The sequence below is a fragment of the Chaetomium strumarium genome (assembly GCF_033439665.1).
Source record: "Chaetomium strumarium strain CBS 333.67 chromosome Unknown B0T15scaffold_1, whole genome shotgun sequence".
NCBI classification, from domain to species: domain Eukaryota; kingdom Fungi; phylum Ascomycota; class Sordariomycetes; order Sordariales; family Chaetomiaceae; genus Chaetomium; species Chaetomium strumarium.
The window spans coordinates 6,950,768-6,968,682 of record NW_026944429.1 but is presented as its reverse complement, the minus strand read 5'-3'; the positions used below and the strand labels follow the sequence as shown (position 1 = coordinate 6,968,682).

Here is a 17,915-nt window from a genome sequence, read left to right as displayed (position 1 = left end):
ACCGTCATGCTCACGACTCATGCTCTCTCGTCGTTGGTTCGACATCGTAGGCGGCATTTATGGTGGTCTTCATATTCGGTTGTTATTAGCATGTGGCTCTGTATGTATCTTGCGCTAATATGGAAGTTATGAGTTGTGCAGGAACCTACTGTACCGGACCTTGATCAGCTGAATGTTGTTGTGTAGGTTCTTGTGTAAGTCGCACCTCAGCTTGTCCCAATCGGGCAAGTCATAACTAGATGATCGGAGTTTTCATACCAAACATCGACTTCCCCCAGCTCAGTTCAACACCACCCACAACGTTACTCACACAACACTTAAAAAAACACCAAGGCTGGTCTGCATCATTCAGCCAGCCGACCTCCAGCTGGAGGTATTCCTGTCGTCAGCCTTATTGCAGCATTTGCCGACCGCTTTCTTACCTGGCACCTCTCCTTGAGTCTGGCCTTTTTGTTTGCTCGGCTTCCGGCATCGATTTTCTGTTATGTTCCTTTCTGCCTTGCATTCCGATTTTCGTTGAGCCAAGTCGTTTCGTTTGTTGATCGCTGCGAGACCTGCCCCGTGCTACTCGCACCAGAAGAGCAACAAATCATACAGAAGCTGCGTCCAGCTTCATGCCTTAAGATGGGGCCCAAACCTAGCTTTGATTTCGGCGCGAGAGGGCACAAGGGGCCCTCTCTCTTCACGCACAGCAACCAGGCGCTCAGTTTCAAGCCATCGGATGTATCGATACCCCTGAGCGGGCCCGGCTTCCACGTTCCTTCTTCTTCATTCACCTTCGCCCCCGCAGGCTCTGACGGGATCCCTATCAAGTGCCCGTTCGTCAGCCGCCAGTATCCAAGCGGCGCCAGTAGCAGCGGCTCCTCGGATTCAGGCAGCCGGTCTCAGTCTATGGCCGATCTCTCCAGCGACATGGCGAATCTTGAGGTCCGCGGAGGCGAGGTCCAGGATGAGAGGGACAAAGAGGAAATGGCATCGCTCTCCGCTGCCTCTGCGTCGGACCAGCGCAAACTCGAGTCTGATACTGCAGGAAATAGCCGTTCGGACGAGACGAGTGTCGAGTCTGAGTCTAGCGGTGTGGAAGACGACGCAGACCTCAGGGTCCATCTTGGCCTCCTCCAGCGCCGTCCCGAGCTAGACGAACTCAACGAAATTAAGACGACTCCCATATTCACGGAATCCGTTCGCAGGTATGCGAATTCGCTGGCCGGGTTCAGCCAGGATCGACCTTTCAGTCAGTTCGGCTTGTTGGCTGGCGACCTTACTGGTATCACTGATCGCGAGACCGCCGACCCGCGCATCTTCTGGAACGTCGCTGCGCCTTCTAGCTTTTTCATCTGTGGCAGTCAGGGATCTGGCAAGAGCCATACTCTGTCGTGTCTTCTCGAGAATGCGCTTGCGCCGTGCGAGGCGAATGTGCTGCCGCGTCCGCTGACTGGCATCGTCTTCCATTACGACACCTTCATTTCCGATTCGGGCGGCTCGCCGTGCGAAGCAGCTTGGTTGTCATCCAACCCAAACATTAAGGTACGGGTTCTCTGCCCGCCGACCAATATCGGTACAATGCAGGTGAGTGGTTGCATCCCCGATTCCCACATATCCGTCCCCGTCACAACATGCCAACAAGCCTACTCCAGCGGATATACAAGAGGTTTCCCAACATCAGGGTTGAAGAGCTGCGCCTCAACGAGTCCGACCTCAACACTAAGCGGATGCTCGACCTAATGGCTGTCACCACTGGCGGCAATCTGCCGCTCTATCTCCACGTTGTGCAGCGCATCCTCCGCGAGCTCCGGGTCCTTCAGCAGAAGACCAACATGGCCTTCAGCTACACGGCCTTCAAGCAAATGCTGGCTCTGGAGAACCTGACCGAGATGCAACTAGCTCCGCTCAAACAGCGGCTCGAGACGCTCGAGTCCTTCATGGTCGAGAGCCAGGCCAAAGCCTACGACATGTTCAACGCGACTCAGGGTCGCGGACGCAAAGCGAAGTCCGCGGCAGCCAAGAGTCCCGGCACGTCCTGGGCCCCGCGGAACGGCCACCTCACGATCGTCGACCTCTCGTGCCCGTGCGTCACCCCGGAGATGGCCTGCTCGCTCTTCAACATCTGCCTCTCCCTCTTCCTCGAGCAGGACCCGGCCGCCGTGGGGCGTATCGTCGCGCTCGACGAGGCCCACAAATACATGACCGACTCCCAGGAGTGTGCCGCGCTCACCGAGGCCCTGCTGGCCACCATCCGGCTGCAGCGCCACCTGGGCGCGCGCGTGGTGATCTCCACGCAGGAGCCCACCATCAGCCCGAAGCTGCTGGACCTGTGCAGCGTCACGGTCGTGCACCGGTTCACGTCGCCCGACTGGCTGAACGCGCTGCGGAAGCACCTGGCCGGCGTGTCGTCCGGTGCGAGGCTGTTGGAGAAGGCGAGGCGGCTGAATATGAGTGGCGAAGCGGAAGACGACGAGGAGGGGGAGGGAGGAGAAGAGGGTGGAGTTGGGGCGCTCAAGATGGGCGACGCGGATCCGGCGCTGGAGCTGTTCTCCAGGATTGTGGATTTGCGGGTTGGCGAGGCGCTGATGTTTGCGCCGAGCGCCATCATCGGGGTGAAGAAGAAGGAGAGCGGTACGGGAGTTGTGAAACGCCTCGCTCACGGCGTGCTGAAGGTGCGGATTCGGAACCGTACGACTGCGGATGGAGGGCGCAGCATCATGGCTGCTTAATTCCGCGTTTTCCCCGTCCTTTGGTGTGTTGGGATTTGGGGTCTTTGCCGTGCTTTGTGAGGGCTCCGTTGGGGAGAGCAGGCGTTAGGATTACTCGGGTTTTTGTGTTGTGTTGTTTTGTGTTATGATACCATGGCTTGTTTAGACTCTCCAGGGAGGTAGCCTGTTGGATTCCCGAAGGGGAGCCCGGATGAGTGGGTTGGACATCCCGCTGATAGATTACCTGTAGACGATAGAGTGCGATGCCGTAATAAACTCTTAGATCGCATGCCGGCCATCTCAGCGAGACGTAGGCTAGACTAGGAGTCAGCGATGGCCCAAGGAAAAGGTTTGCGCGGACGTCGGAGTGTCCGCACCCGGGGTAACACCCCTAATATTCGCCGTGTAAGCCCCGCTCCCGCAATCCCCAGCGACCTTTTACCAAGCTTCATCCCGTGTGGAGCAACCCATCACTGCAGCATGGTGGCATCTCAATCTAACACGCTCATCACCAAACTTTAAATCGGAACTCCCAGGCCGCGACTCCCTTAACCACAGCTCTCTTAGGCGAAGCATCGCACTTCTCAAGTCTCATCTTCCCACTCACAAGCGACACAAGGTGCAGCCGAGAGCACCTTCCATCATCACCTCATCTCATGGCCCCATCCTTCGATTCCCCGGACCCGCCGCCGGCGACCGGGAACCCGGGCAGCTTTTCCCAACCCCGGCCGCGCCCTCCGAGATCACCGGGCCGCTCGGCCCAGATCCGAGCACAGAACCGGAGGCGGGCATATCTCGAGCGGCACCCCAGCTATCTCCAGTCGAGCGACCACGAGCTTGCAGGTGAGCAAATACGCGTTTACATGTCTCATGTCTCATATCTCATACCAGTATCTACTTCCTCATATAGTACTTGTCTTACATTGAACTCACTCAACTCAACTCAACTCATTGTTTTTCTTTTCTGGATAACGGAATTGACGACGTGCAACAGACCCATTACTCTACGACTTCCTCATCCGGCGCTTCCAGACCCCCGCTGAGCGCGAGGCCGAGGCCCGCGCGAAGGGCTACGCTCGCGTGCTGGAGGGCTCGCTGCTGCGGGGCGAGGAGCGGCTGGCTCGGCTTAGGAGGGAGCACCAGCAGCAGCAGCAGCAGCAGCAACAGCAAGAGCCAGCTACTTCTACACTTATGGATGGTGGTTCTAATAACGCTTCTGCTCCTGATCCTGTTCCTCTGAGTTCTAGTGCCGCTACTACTACTACTACTACTATTACTACTACTACTATTACTATGAGTGGTGGTGGTGAGGGTGGCAATGATGATGCCCCAGGGACGACCTTCAGCAGCCTGGACGCCGAGCTCAAGCCGCCGCCAAAGACGAAGGAAGAAGGGCGGGCTCAGTGGGACGAGTTCCTGCGGGACCGGTTCATCCGTGGGGAAGACGAGGACTTTGACTATTCTCAGGTGGACGAGGATGATGAGTATGATGTGCTGGAGAGGGAAGAGAGGGAAGAGGCGTGGTTCGAGAGTGAAGACCCCGGATGGGCGACGAGTGACGAGGAGGGCGATGATGCAAGGACGGAGAAGATGCTTGAGGGGGAGACGGGCATACAGGACTTTTGATTGAGGCGATACTAATAATCTATATGACTGATACGACGTGCCTACCGACGACCTAAGGTACGCCTGTGCTATCCTTTTTGATCCAATGCGTACCGTACAAAAAAAAAAAAAAGAAAGAAAGAAAGAAACCGTTTCCATTCCAGCGTGGTGTTGAAAAAAAGGGGGACGAAACTCAGGTCCCCCGTTTTTCCCATTCTACGACACACTCTCCTTGTAATACTCGTTCAGCAGCGGCAGCGACTCCGGGTGCACCCGCCCGGTCTTCATAACCCGCAGGCTGTCCTCCACCGTGTAGATGCGGCTGCAGTCCAGCCTGGCAATCGGCGAGATGTACTGCTCGTCGTCCTCGATGATGATGGCGATGGGCTCACGCGTGATCCCTTCCTCGTCGTACGGCCGCGGCGGCTCGACGCTGGCCGAATGCAGCACGACAAAGTCCGCCTGGCGACCGTGGCTCTTCCGAGCCTTCGTCGTCTTCATCGTCGGCGGCTTAAACCCTCCCCCAAACGTAGTGATGCTGAAGCACAGCGAGTGGTGCAGCCGTCTGCGCACCACGACGAACCACCGGAACCGGGCGATCGGCCGCTCTCCGTGGAATGGGAGAGACCGGTCCGACCACTCGGCCAGGTCGGTCCGTGCTCGCGGCATGGTGTTGCCGCCGGGCTCGAACCAGACCGTCTTGAAGATGCGCCCGGCGCAGAAGAAGCGCTTGGGCTTGGCCACGATCTGGAACGCTACAAGAAGCCCATTTCCCATCAGCGTACTACCAAAACTCAGGGGGGCTCTACAGCCTGGGCAGGTGAGGAAGTCCGGAGAGTTGGAGAAGTGGCTTCGAAACGTACCATTGCCAAGTGGCAGTTTATACAAAGGGGCTCCGGGGATGCCACTTGGGACTATTTTAGTTAACCGTTCTGATGAGCCTGCCTTGGGACGGTTTTGTTGATCGTTGTTCATATTGCTGTTGGTGTCTGCCGTCCCCTGAGACGGCGCCCTGCTTCCGAATCTCTGGTATTCCGTGTAAAACAGTTTCACGCCGTCTTGTCATAGAGTCAGTTCTTTTTGTCACTCGGCTGTAGAATGACCCAAAGTCGTCGTCAACAAACATACCTTCACTCCATCTGACGTAGTCTCGGGCGGTGGGATCCCAAGTCCAGCGGGCACCATACTCCTTGGTCGGAGAATGGTGTTCTTTTTCCTTAGGGGCTGTAGTGGGGGGCTCATCAATATCAACCTTGATATCGAGGGATCTTAGAGGCGCGTCGTTGACATCCCCGTTGTCAGATTCAGATCCCAGGGAGATGTTATCCGGATCATCCCGAGACGCCGGGAAGAATTCATGGACCGTGGTTTCCTCTGTCATCCCGGATGGTCAGCTAAGGTTCTACTGGTTATTTACACTCGTCTTGACCGTGCCTCTATAATAGTATTCGTCTGGGGACTCGTCCCATGCGTCGGGTGATGGAGGGCTGGACGTTCCGGCGGCAGGCATTGTCTTCGTCCACGTTTCGTGTTTAAGTAAAGAGCTGTATTCCACCATGGCAGGTAGCTAGGTCATTGGTCGTCAGGAATCTGATTCGAATCCCAGCTTTCTGCCCGAAACTGAGAGAAGAGCAAGTCGAGAGAGAGCCCGGACAGTATAAGAGAAAGGGCGGCAGAGTACAGACTACCAACATCAAAAGAGCAGACGTGTCATATATGACGAGCAACGCCTGGCGAAGCCCAGAAAAGCACTTCTGGCGGATTTGCTCATTGGCGCAAGTAAGGGAGGGGTAGTTGGCGCTGCGCAAGGCACACAGCCTTGCACTGCGTTCTGCGTTGGTGCCGAACATATCACATAGCATCCTCACATTCGGCATAAAGTTGTGTAACCTTGCTAGATGCTTGGAGCTTACCATTTCAAGCGGCATGCATATTCCAATCAGGTGGGATTGTCTTAGCTCACCGTTCAGCCGCACCTGGGCAGGAAGTGCATGGAAGATTTACAATTGCCGTTTCTGGAAGTATGTCTTTTACTGTGCATGTGCTGCCTCCAAGGGAGGCTGCTGGTTCAGTATGAACCCCAATGTACATATATAAGATGTTTATCTGTGTAGCCAAAGAAGTATCGAAATCTCCTCGGCCGAGCTCGAGTTTCACAACCGCCACTTGGTCGATTAAAGCATGATCTATTCCATCCCTGAGCATGTATCGGCTTTTTCTCAAGTGCATTTATTTACTTAACGCCACGTTGGTCTCGTCAAATTGCTTGTCCAATACCAGCCACCTGCCTGCGAATACAGTTGCAGGTCCTGTCGAGTCGTAAGTCGCATCGAATCATGTGTTGTAAGCCGCAGCACGCACATTGCACCGGATAACGCACCCTGCGGGACACCACGAGCCAGTCTGTCGGGCATTGTCATTGATTATTGTCGCTGGGTTGGGCTAGCAATGCCCTCTTCTTCGCAAGCAACACTGAGTAGGCAAAAGGAAAAAGAAATCAGAGCCTATTGGTACCCGACAGCCGGCATGTGTGTACATTACATCCCAGATATTATACCTTACCCAACCAACCCCTCGCGCCCGACCAATAGGTAACACGACACGGGGTATCATATCCGATATCGTGCTTCAACATGCTCGACTGAATGGAATCAAGCCAAGCAAAAACACGACCAAAGGCTACCTCAAGCCAGCAGAAGACAGCAACTCAGCGCCTCTGAATCCCATAGTGCCCCTGACTCCCCATGACCTCCTGCGGCGAATCCACCTCACGATTGGCGCTTATCCCTGGCACATTCGTCTGATACCCCTGCCGCTGCTGCTGCGGCTGCTGGAGGTAGACATGACCTCCCTGCTGTTGTGGATGGCCTTGCGGATGAGCGGGAGGATAATACCCTGCTCCTCGCCCCTGGTCATAGAACTGTTGATGATGCTGCTGCTGATGATAGTGCTGATACTGGTATTGACCGTGATACTGAGCCTGACCCTCGTCCGCCTCGGCAATGGGCGCTGGGTAGCCGTCCTGTCCGTTAGCTGCTCCCGTCGGTGGACTGCATGTGCCAGAAGATACACGCGGATTTACTGCCGCCGCGCCAGCGAAGTAACCCCCTGCCCGGTCAGACTGAGAGTTCAGCTCGCTAACGGGGCCGTTTGAGGCACCCGTGTGCTGTGGGATGAGCGCCGCGGCCGACGTCGGGATCAAGGTAGTCACCACGCTGGTGCGATCAGAGGGCGGGGAGAGGGTGCTGCTCGGCGATACCATCATCCCGGCTGGTGGGTAACCGCCGTAAGCGGGCTGGCCGCCTAGTTCGGGAAGGTACTGCTTCATTGGCGTTTGCTGGAAATGCGGCTTTTGTTGTGGTTGTGGAGGTTGCTGAAGCAAGACCGGAAGGATCGACGGCTGGTTTCCCGACAGCTTCTTGTTCTCACGGCGGGATCTCCAGAGGCAGATGGCCAGGCCGGCGATGAGAATGGCTGCGACACCGGCTCCTGCCGCAATCCCGGCCTTGGCAGCGGTTGATAGGCCGCCATGCCCGGATTCGAGGGTGTACCGCATCGACCAGATGATGTTGACGACGGCTGACGTGGGCTTGTCCAGCGTTTGGGCGTCTTTCTGGACGGTGAGGGTGGGAGGTTCGACACTGCTGACGGAGCTCCAACAAGGCGTGATCCCACCGACAGCTGCTGTGAAGGGCCAAAAGCCGCTGCTCCGAATCAGCGACCCGTGACTGAGGGATTCTCAGATGCTGTTAGTAGGTTAGGGGAGATACGTACATTGGGCAGCACCCTCCAGAAATGGAGTAGTAGTCATCGGCACACTTGGCCAGCTGAGCCAGGTTCGTGGCGGCAGGCTGCGGGAAGGCATAGTCGACGTTGTCCTTGCCAGCTGACGAAGACGCTGCGGTAGCCACGGCCCAGGGACAACACTCCGGGCTGGCCATGTTGCAGCCCATCAGCCCTGCGTAGTAAACCGTGTTGCCAGCATCGACAAGGGTAAACCCAGTCTCCCTGCAGCGTCCTTGAAGCAGTTCGCCTGAGCCTTGGTAGAGGGCCGGAGCATTATAGTCGGGCTGCTCCAGCGCGCCCGTGGCCGTGACAACGTCGACGGTTCTAGGGACATGATGTCAGCACAGACAGGGTACACAAGTAAAGCATAGCAATGACAATAACATACTTGAGAGCCAGCGACACACTTGCCCTGAACTGCGCGTTAGCCGGAACAAGAGCAATGGCAGGCAAGACATCTAGGTAACGCACGGCGGCGTGATATGGGCCATGGCACTCGGGGGGATGCTCCCACAATATTCCGTGTAGAAGGACATCTGGAACTCGGCGTAGTCTGGAGCAGTATCAGCGGAAAGTTGGTCCCTTCTTGCGATAATATCAGCCTGGACTCTAGGGCAGACTGAGTGAGACGTGCCTCCGGTGAAGAAGTAGCTGGCGCAGCTTCCCGTGGCAACCTGGGAGTAGTAGCAGTCGAGGTAGGAGATGCCATAGTTGCAGTAGCACGTCGAGGCGGCCTCGTCGTAGTCACTTTCGCTGAGGAAGGCGTCGTAACAGCCGGTGAGGATGGTCGTGCACTGGAGGCCATTGACATTGTACTAGGCAGCGATCTGTTAGCCACCCCCCTGAACTTAAGTAAGAGTTGGCCCGGCGACTGCAAAATACGTACATAGCAAGAGGTGTCGTAGTCGAGATAGTCGGTCGCTCGAGGTTGGAGGCCGAGGCCGAGGCCGTACGCGCTGGCTAGGGTCGGCGCAGGCGTAGGCGTAGGCGTTGGGGAGGATGCTGGTGCCGCTATCATCGTAGAGTACCCTATGGTGGCTCACTTGGATGCGAAAGCTACGAACATGCATCGAGAGCGCGTCGCTGACCTTTTCTTCACGGATCCGGTTACTCGGCAGACCGCGAGCCTCGCGCTGCTCTCTCTGATGCATGGTCATGGAGCGCACAACGGCTGGCAGCTCTATTTCCAGACGAACCCTTGGCGGCTATCCCATACCCATATTCGATGCCGCACGGGTCGCGATGCCCAATTGCGAGCCATTGGCAGCAAGAGCCTGCATCTTGTGGCGTTGCCGAGTGAAGCTGATAGGCGTGCTTTCACGAGCGGCGTCCTGAGGCTGAGAGCTTGAGAACGCCATCTCCGTCGAGTAGCATACCACAGTAACTATACCAATAGTTATCGGTGGCTTCAAAGACACGAGGATGGCTTTGGCCGCGCCTGATATTAAAGAATCCAAAGCTCTCAAGCCGGGGTGAGTGATCAATGAGACCTGGAGTTGTTGACAGTTGTACATTTGAAATTGAGTCCCGGCCCGGCGGCTAACAATTTCTCAAGGCGGCTGAAGCCTGAACCCGGCGGTCGAGCATCTCCAACTTACATCTTCTGCCGCTTTCGCCTTCCGCATGCCAGCAGTCCCACAGCTATCCTCAACTTCAGACCAAATCTCTTACTTTTATCAGAAGTGTATTCAGAGCATCAGAGTCGTGCGTTAGCGGGGCCCCGCACATTCGCCAAGTCTCTGGTCGGAACGCAGGCCGGACGGGTAAATTGGGATAAATAGGAAATGGGACCAGACCTTCCTGCTTCCGACATCCACGCGTCTGACTCGACCCAGCACCATGGGCCGGCGGCCGTCTTGGGAGTACGGATATATCCAGGATTCCAGGTAAACCCAGGAGGGCCCATGGAGAACAAGCGATGGAGTGCGCCGGATGAGGCATGTAGGTATATAGCCTGAGAGGTAGTCCCTCATCATCAGTCTTCGTGAGCTTCTCTTCTCCCTTCGCAACCCTTCTCCTGCCTCGTCGACTCTCCCTCATCAGTCTTTTCCCCAACTTCACTCCCCCGCACATCACCCCACACTCCAACAAACACTACCCCAACTTTTCTTATTACTACCCTACCCCAGACAGAAGAAAAGACACACACAGAACAAACATGGCCCCTCTCATCACCAACATCTACACGGCCGACCCGTCGGCGCACGTGTTCGAGGGCAAGATCTACATCTACCCGTCGCACGACCGCGAGACCGACATCCAGTTCAACGACAATGGCGACCAGTACGACATGGCCGACTACCACGTCTTCAGCACCACGTCGCTGGACCCGGCCGCGCCCGTGGTCGACCACGGCGTCGTGCTCAAGACTGAGGACATCCCCTGGGTGTCCAAGCAGCTGTGGGCGCCCGACGCGGCCTGCAAGGACGGCAAGTACTACCTGTACTTCCCCGCGCGCGACAAGCAGGGCATCTTCCGCATCGGCGTGGCCGTGGGCGACCGGCCCGAGGGGCCCTTCGTGCCGGACCCGGAGCCGATCCGCGGCAGCTACAGCATCGACCCGGCCACGTTTGTCGACGACGACGCCGACGGCAGCGCCTACATGTACTTTGGCGGGTTGTGGGGCGGCCAGCTGCAGTGCTACCAGCAGGGCAACGACGTGTTCGACGCGGCCTGGCAGGGGCCCAAGGAGCCGTCGGGCGAAGGCGTGGCGGCGCTGGGGCCGCGCGTGGCCAAGCTGACCGGCGACATGCGCCAGTTCGACGGCGAGGTGCGCGAGGTGGTGATCCTGGCGCCGGAGACGGGGAAACCCCTCCTGGCGGACGACCACGACCGGCGCTTCTTCGAGGCGGCGTGGATGCACAAGTACGGCGGCAAGTACTACTTCAGCTACTCGACGGGCGACACGCACTACCTGTGCTACGCCATCGGCGACAATCCCTACGGGCCCTTCACTTACGCGGGCCGCATGCTGGAGCCCGTGCTCGGCTGGACGACGCACCACTCGGTCGTCGAGTTCCAGGGCCGCTGGTGGCTGTTCCACCACGACTGCGAGCTGAGCAAGGGCGTCGACCACCTGCGGTCCGTCAAGGTCAAGGAGATCTTCTACGATGCCGATGGCAAGATCGTGAGTGAGAAGCCGCAATAAACTAAGGTAGTAGCTACCAGGCATTTTGTGTGTAATATACAAGCAGATCAAAAAAGAAATAGATGAGGGTATCTATCTACCATTTCCATCCTGTGATCTTTCCCTCCCGTCCGATTCTATCCGCCGTCCGAATGAGGTATATCTAAGATATATAGTATTCACGTGTAAAGGAACAGGTTGTAGGTATGTACTTAGACGGTAGGTAGGCAGCAGTAACGGTGAGTTACTACCTACCTCTACTCCCTAACGCCCACACCAAGCTTCAACCTCTCCAACGCGGCCTCATACCTCCCGGGGCTGTGATCCGTCAACATGGACCCGTAGAACCTAACTTCCCCAAATCGCTTCTCCACATCCCTGACATACTTGAGCACCATCCTCTTAGCCGGTCTCCCCAGCCGATAGTAACCATTACCATTACCACTCCTCAACCCAGACCCAGAACCAGAACCAGAACCAGAACCAGGCGCAGCATTAGCGAACACAAACGCCTCCCTCCTCAACACCTCCTCGCTCTCCACCACAAACACCTCCCCCGGCGGCACCAGCTTGTCTCCCGCCATGTGCGCCCGCAGCGCCTTGAGCGTGGAATACGCCCACTCGTCGTCGTCGTCGTCGTTGTCTCCAGCGCCACCCGCGGCACCGCCAACAAAGATCCGTCTGGTTTCGCTAAGGGGGTGCGACATGGCATTCAAAAACGTCCCTCTAATCCGACGCCACATCTCCGATTTCAGGGGACTGCTGGTGTCGCTGCTGCTGTTGGAAGAAGAAGAAGAATCCGCCCGTTGGTTGTTGTTCATCTTGTCCATCTTGAACGCCAGCGCGGCGCCCTGGAAGTCGTGCAGCAGGCCGAGGGAGAGGTGGGGCACGATGTCGGCGCCGTGGACGACCGTCGTGATCAGCCCCCGCGTGGCGTTGCGCAGCGGCGTGCAGACCGTGGCGGGGGGTCCGTAGGCGTAGACGTGGATTGGTCGTCCCGCGGGGAGGCAGACATGGTGGTGGTGATGGTGGTGATGGTGGTGATGGTGAGAGAGGAATTTGGTGCGCGGTTCGGGGGACGTGACGAAGGGTGTACCCGGCGGTCCGCGGCCCGGTTCGGAGAGCATGATGCCCAGGAGCGAGGTTACTGCCGCGCCCAGAGAGTGGCCCGTGAGGACGAGGCCGTAGTCCGGGAATTCCTCGAGCGCCGCCTTGAGCGTGTACAGGACCCTGCCATCGCCACCATAGAGGAGACGGTTGGCTGACGCGTGGATGCCCTTGTGGACCTTGTATCGGTTGTCCCGCCAAAGTAACGTGTCGTATTCGCAGGCCATGTCCGCCAGGACATCCTCGAAGCCCAGCGTCCCGCGGCAGGTGAGCACAACGGCTTTCGACTGGTGATCCAGGGATACGTAATGCACGAGCGGCACCCCGGTGTTGGTCGCCCCCGTTCCGTCCGACCCGCCCTGGGCATCGACGAACGACGACAGAAGAATGCTGCTGGGGTCGCATCTGGTGTGGTGGGCAAACGACCGCAGCTCGTGGTGTGTGTCGTCAAGGGATTTCGGGATCGGCATCTCTGTGGCCATACCCATTACCGTGAGGAAGCTGGACCCATACGACGCCGAGGCGAAGCGCATGTACCGCGTGATGTTGGCCAAGAAATGCCGCTCGGGAAACATGCCATTCAAAGTCCCCCGTTGACTGAGCCTGCTGGGGGCTTCTTCGGTGGCACTGAAGGTACTCGCCAGGTGTTGTGGGTGATATGAGACGAGAGATGACACCGACCGATTCGCAGCTGGTGTGTAGAGAGCTGGATGTTGAGGCTCTACGTATCGGTGGTCTCTCATTGGTGTTGGCGGCGAGTAACCGGGTTCTCTCTCTGGTACCATTTCCCCGTATCCCCGGCCCAACGCATCACCAACTATAGAGGCAGACCGGTAATAGTCGGTACTCACTATGGAGTGCGTTTCAGCGAGGGTTGTCGTCGACTGTCGTATGCTCTCGCTTACTGCGAAGTAACCGGTGAGGGAAGGGCTGGGTTCATGGCGTCCTTCAGATGAATGACGTTGCTGTGTCTTTTCCGTAGGGGAAATGCCATAAGCGTGCTTCTTCTTCCGTGCAACAATAGCTTCGGACCCAGAGTCGTCCTTGTGAAAGACCGACATGGACTTCTTGAGCACGTTGCGGAAACCCCCCTTCCTCTCTGCGTGCTTCGAACCGGATGCAGATTCGTCGACGTCCAATGGAGGCAATCCCTTGCTCGACGCCTGCCTCTGAATATGTATGTGTGGACTCCTAGCTGGTGTATTAAATGCTGGAGTGCCTGGTAGTGCTGGAAGCGGTTTCTCGCCCCCTATGTTGCCGCTGTCGAGTGTGAGGCCGTGGGATGGCAGAGGGTATGCCGCCAGGGAAGAAGCTGCCTCAGACGTCGGAACACTGGCTTCGTGAGTGCTCTGTCCGGTCGAGGAGTCGGGAAGCATTGGCAGCCGAGGAGTGGTTGTGTAAGGACTCGGATCCCCGGGACCTTCCTCCGAGCTCGAGTCCAGCTCCTCCACATAGCCGGTGGCATGGCCGGCATCTGCGCCTAGTCTTCCCAGGGACAACCTTTTCTCATGGCGACGCTCTTGTCGTAAGACATACTGCGAGCACGCAATTTTTCCTCCATGCTCGGACTGCGTTTCGCTGATACCCCTGTTCTCCTCGATCAGCTCGACGCCAACGGGCGGCTCAAAGCTGCTTTGCTGTGCATCACCAATGATGTTGACGGTGATGGTCTCCGAGGTGGCAACTTCCTTGGAGATGGAGACTTTGACGTTGTCCGGCAGGGACCGCAAAATCTCTCTCTCGAGCTGCAGCATCGACAGTCGTTGGTTCTCTGGGTCTTCTCGGTCTCCTTGCGCCTTCTGATCGCTGTGCGTTACACCGTTCCGGGCCTTTTCGATGACAGCTCTGGTAGAATCACGATACGAGCCTTCTTCCTGAACGTCGAGTCGTCTGTCATCGTTGAGGACCACGACGTCCCACACGGTCTCCTCGACGCGAGCGGCGCGCCTTTCCTCTTCCAGCAAGCCACGACATGACCTCTGGAGATAAGCCAGGGCGCAAAATGCTAGCACTAGATCGGTAGCTTTCACCTGTTCCCCCAAACCCCCCAGAGCGGGGAACTGAAACTCGCGGCGGATCATGCTGATGATGCTGGCTATGGCGCGTGAAGACTCGGTGGAACCGAAGAATCGATCAAGCGTCAAGAGCACGACCTGGCTCGACTCGGAGAGCATCGACAGTGCACTGCTCGTCAAGTTGAATCCGCTCGCAGCCCACAGGGCGATCTGGTCCACGAAGCTGTTCAGGTTCGCGGCCGCCGCCTGCGCCGAGTGGGAACCGGAGGAGTTGGTGTCCTTGCTGGCCCGGACGAGGACGCCCTGGAAAAGGGCGCGGCCCAGCTCGAGGCTGGACAGTGTGGCCAGCTTCGCAGCATCCACGCCATAGCCGCCGATGGTGCTGCTCGTCCGGATCGCGAAGCTCGTGGACCGCGTGGCGAAACTGACGAGGTTGGCTATCGGCGTGGGGAGAAGGGGGCTGCCGGTTTCAAAATGAGCACCAGTTCTGCTCAGGAGCTGGGCCTCGACATCCTGATCGGGACGGTGCGTGATCCGTGAGACTGCATTGTCCCTGTCGACAGCAAACCCTGCCCTGCGCACAGGTGTCGTCATTCTTGTGATCCGGACACTCCGGAGTCTAGTCCGAGGGAGTGCTTGCCATGCAGGGGCTTCGATTTCTCTTCGACGATGCCGCAGACCATCGACACGCCGTGTTGGTTGGCAGGAGGAAGTAAATGGGCGGTGACATATTCTACGGGGTTCGAAGTGGCAATACTGGTCGTGATAAAAGCCAGGGAGAGCCCGGGTTATGCACGCTCGGCACACTAGTTGTATGTACAATACAGTGTAGAACGAGTGCCAGGGGTCAGAAACCAAGATTTCCACGCAAGAGTCATGATTCTGTTGCGATTTGATACCGGAAACATTCACAAGAATGGTCGGTCAACTGCCATTGGAGTTCCTGGCGGCCCTTGCGTGTGGTGACACGTTCGACTTCGGACCAGCAGCAAGGTACGGATACCGTCAGGCGTCAGGAGTGTCCCCACTCTCAACCCCGCCGTTCACATGTCCATTAAGAACTGGCAGTGGAGGCCTGGGAGTTTTTGTCCCGGTACCTTACCTTAGGTATGGATGCGGAATGATCCTTTCACATCTACAATACTAGGTACTCGGTACCTGATAGTATACATTCTGCCTCTTTATTATTAGGGTTACTACCCATCAACCTCGTCGACATCGGGGAATCGAGACAATTTGCGATTGAGCCTGGCCCCCATGAGCATTTTCAACAAGAAGTGGGGGGGCTGCATCGGAACCGGGAGACAGGGGGCTCGGAATTGGCATGAAGATCCCCTCAATATGGTTTAGCGGAAACCAGGGGCTGTGCCTTGGGGCTGGGTTGGCGGTCAATGCTTGGCAGGGAGCTGAGGATTCTCAGGAAAGGTTGGCCTCGTATCTTGGATCAATAGGCTGGAATTCAGCCTCCATGCACCTCGGATTCTTCCACCTTATTAGCGGGTAGTACTGTTACGCCATCTGCCGAAGACTCGTCGTCGACCGTCCAACAACTCAGCCAATTCCATAAAGGAGCCGCACCTGAGGCAGTTTCTGGGAGTAGTAGCAACCTGCCATTGACGAACCACCGAACCAAACCCTGCATCCCATCAGCTTCTACTGCTTTCTGCGCAATGGCCAAACAGGGTCTCTTCTCCGATGAGTTGCTGTCTCCCGAGGTGCAAGCGGCACTGCCTCAGGGCTACAAATTACGAGCTCTCCGGCGGAGCGACTTCGACGCCGGCTACCTCGACTGCCTCCGCGTGTTGACCACGGTGGGCGACATTACCAAGGAGCAGTTCGAAGACCGCTATGACTGGATGGCGAAGCAAGACAACAGCTATTACGTCCTCGTCATCGAGGACACCAACGCCAGCCCGCCGAGGATTGTCGGCACCGGCGCGCTGTTGAGGGAGCGCAAGTTGTAAGGAAGCGGACCGACACCCGCCAGAAAAAAATGCACCAGAAACCTAGAAGCTAACGAGCCTTCATCCACGCGTCAGCATCCACAATCTCGGCTCGGTCGGTCACATCGAGGACATCGCGGTCGCCAAAGACCAGCAGGGCAAGAAATTGGGCCTGCGCATCATCCACGCGCTCGACTACATCGCCAAGCAACTAGGGTGTTACAAGACCATCCTCGACTGCAGCGACCACAACGAGGGCTTCTACGTCAAGTGTGGCTTCCGGAGGGCCGGCCTGGAGATGGCTCACTACCACGAGGGCCCCAAGAGTAACGGCGCCTCCGCCCAATAGCAGCCCGTGTCAAGGGAACTGGCTAGACTGCAAAAGCAGTGCGACTGACTTGAGAGAGCATCGTCGGTGCGCGATGGCCCTAGGCAGCGAGACGGCCAACCTTTTGATGGCCGATGCTATCACCCCGCCGACTTCAGTTAAGGCATTCATTATAGCCTCAGCACGATGTCCAGGTACGAAGACTCCCATCGGGTCAAGCAAGGCATCGACACAGTCCCAGGGGCGGGTGCCTTCCTTGACCTATGTGGGGATTCATCGCGGAGAGGCGTTGTCTTTTGGTCCATGTTTTGGGCGATACGGTAATGAGCGATGGCATAGAGATAGATCTAGAGCAGCCTTGGTTTGACTTACTTCCTAATGAAGGTCAGCTCGGGGCCCCCTTATTGCCCCGGTTGCATCTTTACGGTCCCAGCACTGAGCACTGGGGCATTGAGTGACAGTCGCCTCTGGCTTTATATACTCGACTGGCAGCCTGGGACCGGTGAGCAACTCCATTACCTTACGCAGTATGTATGTGTCAGACGTGCATAGTCTCTTCCTCCCCATCTCGGCATGCATGTGATTCCCGACAGACATCAGCCAAGCCAAGGCTGACGGTCCGCGTACGGTTGGCCCATTGTAAGTGGGCGACCTGCCAAAACGGGTCTCCATCGGAGTTCCCAGCGTTACACTAACCACCCTACGACACAGCAATCCCGACTCGATCGCACGATATGGCGGAGTTGGCTCTCAGGATTCTTTTATTCGACCGAGTAATGGGAGCTGAAGTAAGACGTTGGATCCAGTCATGCTGCTGGCTCGGCGCCTCCTTGACGGGTCTCTGCAGCCCAAATCGCCCGGGCGTAGGCTCGTAGAGTAGTAACTTGCCATCCTCAGCCGAGAGCCCCGGCCTGGAACCGAGTACCTACCTACATATAAATCTCACCCACCCTCGGCACTCTGTGTGTGGTCCGTCCTGCCGTCGGGTTTCATGTTCTCACGTCCACACCCTTTGTCAACTCCTCTGCTACCTTTCACTGCTTCGAAGTCCACATCCTATCAACTTCGTGCTAGCATCCCCCAGCCAAGCTACTTAGCTATTTCCGGACTACGGATATCCCCAACTATAACGGACCGAGATTCTAGAGACAGAGAAGAGAGCGGCCAGCCAATTGCCTCTCATAGTGACTTGCGCTTTCCTCGTCCCTCCCTGCTTACTTCCAAACTCGATCGTCTTGCCGCCGTTCCTTCCTCCGGCAGTGAAAATGGACCGGGACCTCCACATCGCTCTCACCCGGATCCGGATTGCTC

General features: G+C 57.2%; 7 protein-coding genes across 7 annotated transcripts; 4 read left to right on the top strand and 3 right to left on the bottom strand.

The window, feature by feature from the left end:
* Positions 1–621: 621 nt before the first annotated feature.
* Positions 622–3,037, top strand: B0T15DRAFT_427799 (uncharacterized protein; the record flags this gene model as incomplete). Its single annotated transcript, XM_062865672.1, has 2 exons — positions 622–1,569; positions 1,638–3,037. The coding sequence occupies 2 exons, from the start codon at positions 625–627 to the stop codon at positions 2,712–2,714; spliced, it is 2,022 nt and encodes a 673-aa protein (XP_062727298.1). The 3' UTR covers positions 2,715–3,037.
* Positions 3,038–3,349: 312 nt separating this feature from the next.
* B0T15DRAFT_508069 (coiled-coil domain-containing protein-domain-containing protein) lies at positions 3,350–4,319 on the top strand (the record flags this gene model as incomplete). The annotated part of the gene is made up of 3 exons (XM_062867689.1): positions 3,350–3,536; positions 3,688–3,891; positions 4,027–4,319. The coding sequence occupies 3 exons, from the start codon at positions 3,350–3,352 to the stop codon at positions 4,317–4,319; spliced, it is 684 nt and encodes a 227-aa protein (XP_062727297.1).
* A 195-nt stretch (positions 4,320–4,514) lies between these two features.
* Positions 4,515–5,808, bottom strand: B0T15DRAFT_482519 (uncharacterized protein; the record flags this gene model as incomplete). The annotated part of the gene is made up of 4 exons (XM_062866110.1): positions 4,515–5,053; positions 5,162–5,356; positions 5,427–5,566; positions 5,759–5,808. 4 exons carry the CDS (start codon positions 5,806–5,808, stop codon positions 4,515–4,517), a joined length of 924 nt encoding a protein of 307 aa, XP_062727296.1.
* Positions 5,809–6,861: 1,053 nt separating this feature from the next.
* Positions 6,862–9,195, bottom strand: B0T15DRAFT_78517 (uncharacterized protein). Its single transcript, XM_062871313.1, has 6 exons — positions 8,971–9,195; positions 8,719–8,899; positions 8,556–8,637; positions 8,473–8,496; positions 8,073–8,408; positions 6,862–8,002 (listed from the first exon to the last, which is right to left on the bottom strand). Exons 1-6 carry the CDS (start codon positions 9,100–9,102, stop codon positions 7,006–7,008), a joined length of 1,752 nt encoding a protein of 583 aa, XP_062727295.1. The 5' UTR covers positions 9,103–9,195; the 3' UTR covers positions 6,862–7,005.
* A 1,047-nt stretch (positions 9,196–10,242) lies between these two features.
* B0T15DRAFT_389804 (glycoside hydrolase family 43 protein) lies at positions 10,243–11,232 on the top strand (the record flags this gene model as incomplete). The annotated part of the gene is made up of 1 exon (XM_062864511.1): positions 10,243–11,232. The coding sequence occupies one exon, from the start codon at positions 10,243–10,245 to the stop codon at positions 11,230–11,232; it is 990 nt and encodes a 329-aa protein (XP_062727294.1).
* Positions 11,233–11,307: 75 nt separating this feature from the next.
* Positions 11,308–15,296, bottom strand: B0T15DRAFT_521725 (uncharacterized protein). The gene has a single exon (XM_062868576.1). It carries the CDS (start codon positions 14,925–14,927, stop codon positions 11,469–11,471), a length of 3,459 nt encoding a protein of 1,152 aa, XP_062727293.1. The 5' UTR covers positions 14,928–15,296; the 3' UTR covers positions 11,308–11,468.
* Positions 15,297–16,003: 707 nt separating this feature from the next.
* Positions 16,004–16,625, top strand: B0T15DRAFT_387291 (acyl-CoA N-acyltransferase; the record flags this gene model as incomplete). Its single annotated transcript, XM_062864374.1, has 2 exons — positions 16,004–16,293; positions 16,373–16,625. 2 exons carry the CDS (start codon positions 16,004–16,006, stop codon positions 16,623–16,625), a joined length of 543 nt encoding a protein of 180 aa, XP_062727292.1.
* Positions 16,626–17,915: the final 1,290 nt, after the last annotated feature.

Bases quoted from the DNA above. Each gene is read 5' to 3' on its own strand.
- B0T15DRAFT_521725 (XM_062868576.1), bottom strand. From the start codon at position 14,927: ATGACGACACCTGTGCGCAGGGCAGGGTTTGCTGTCGACAGGGACAAT.
- B0T15DRAFT_78517 (XM_062871313.1), bottom strand. From the start codon at position 9,102: ATGATAGCGGCACCAGCATCCTCCCCAACGCCTACGCCTACGCCTGCG. The intron at 8,638-8,718 runs GCACGTCTCACT...ATACTGCTCCAG, and splicing joins CAGCTACTTCTTCACCGGAG to ACTACGCCGAGTTCCAGATG. The intron at 8,003-8,072 runs GTACGTATCTCC...GATTCGGAGCAG, and splicing joins TCTGGAGGGTGCTGCCCAAT to CGGCTTTTGGCCCTTCACAG.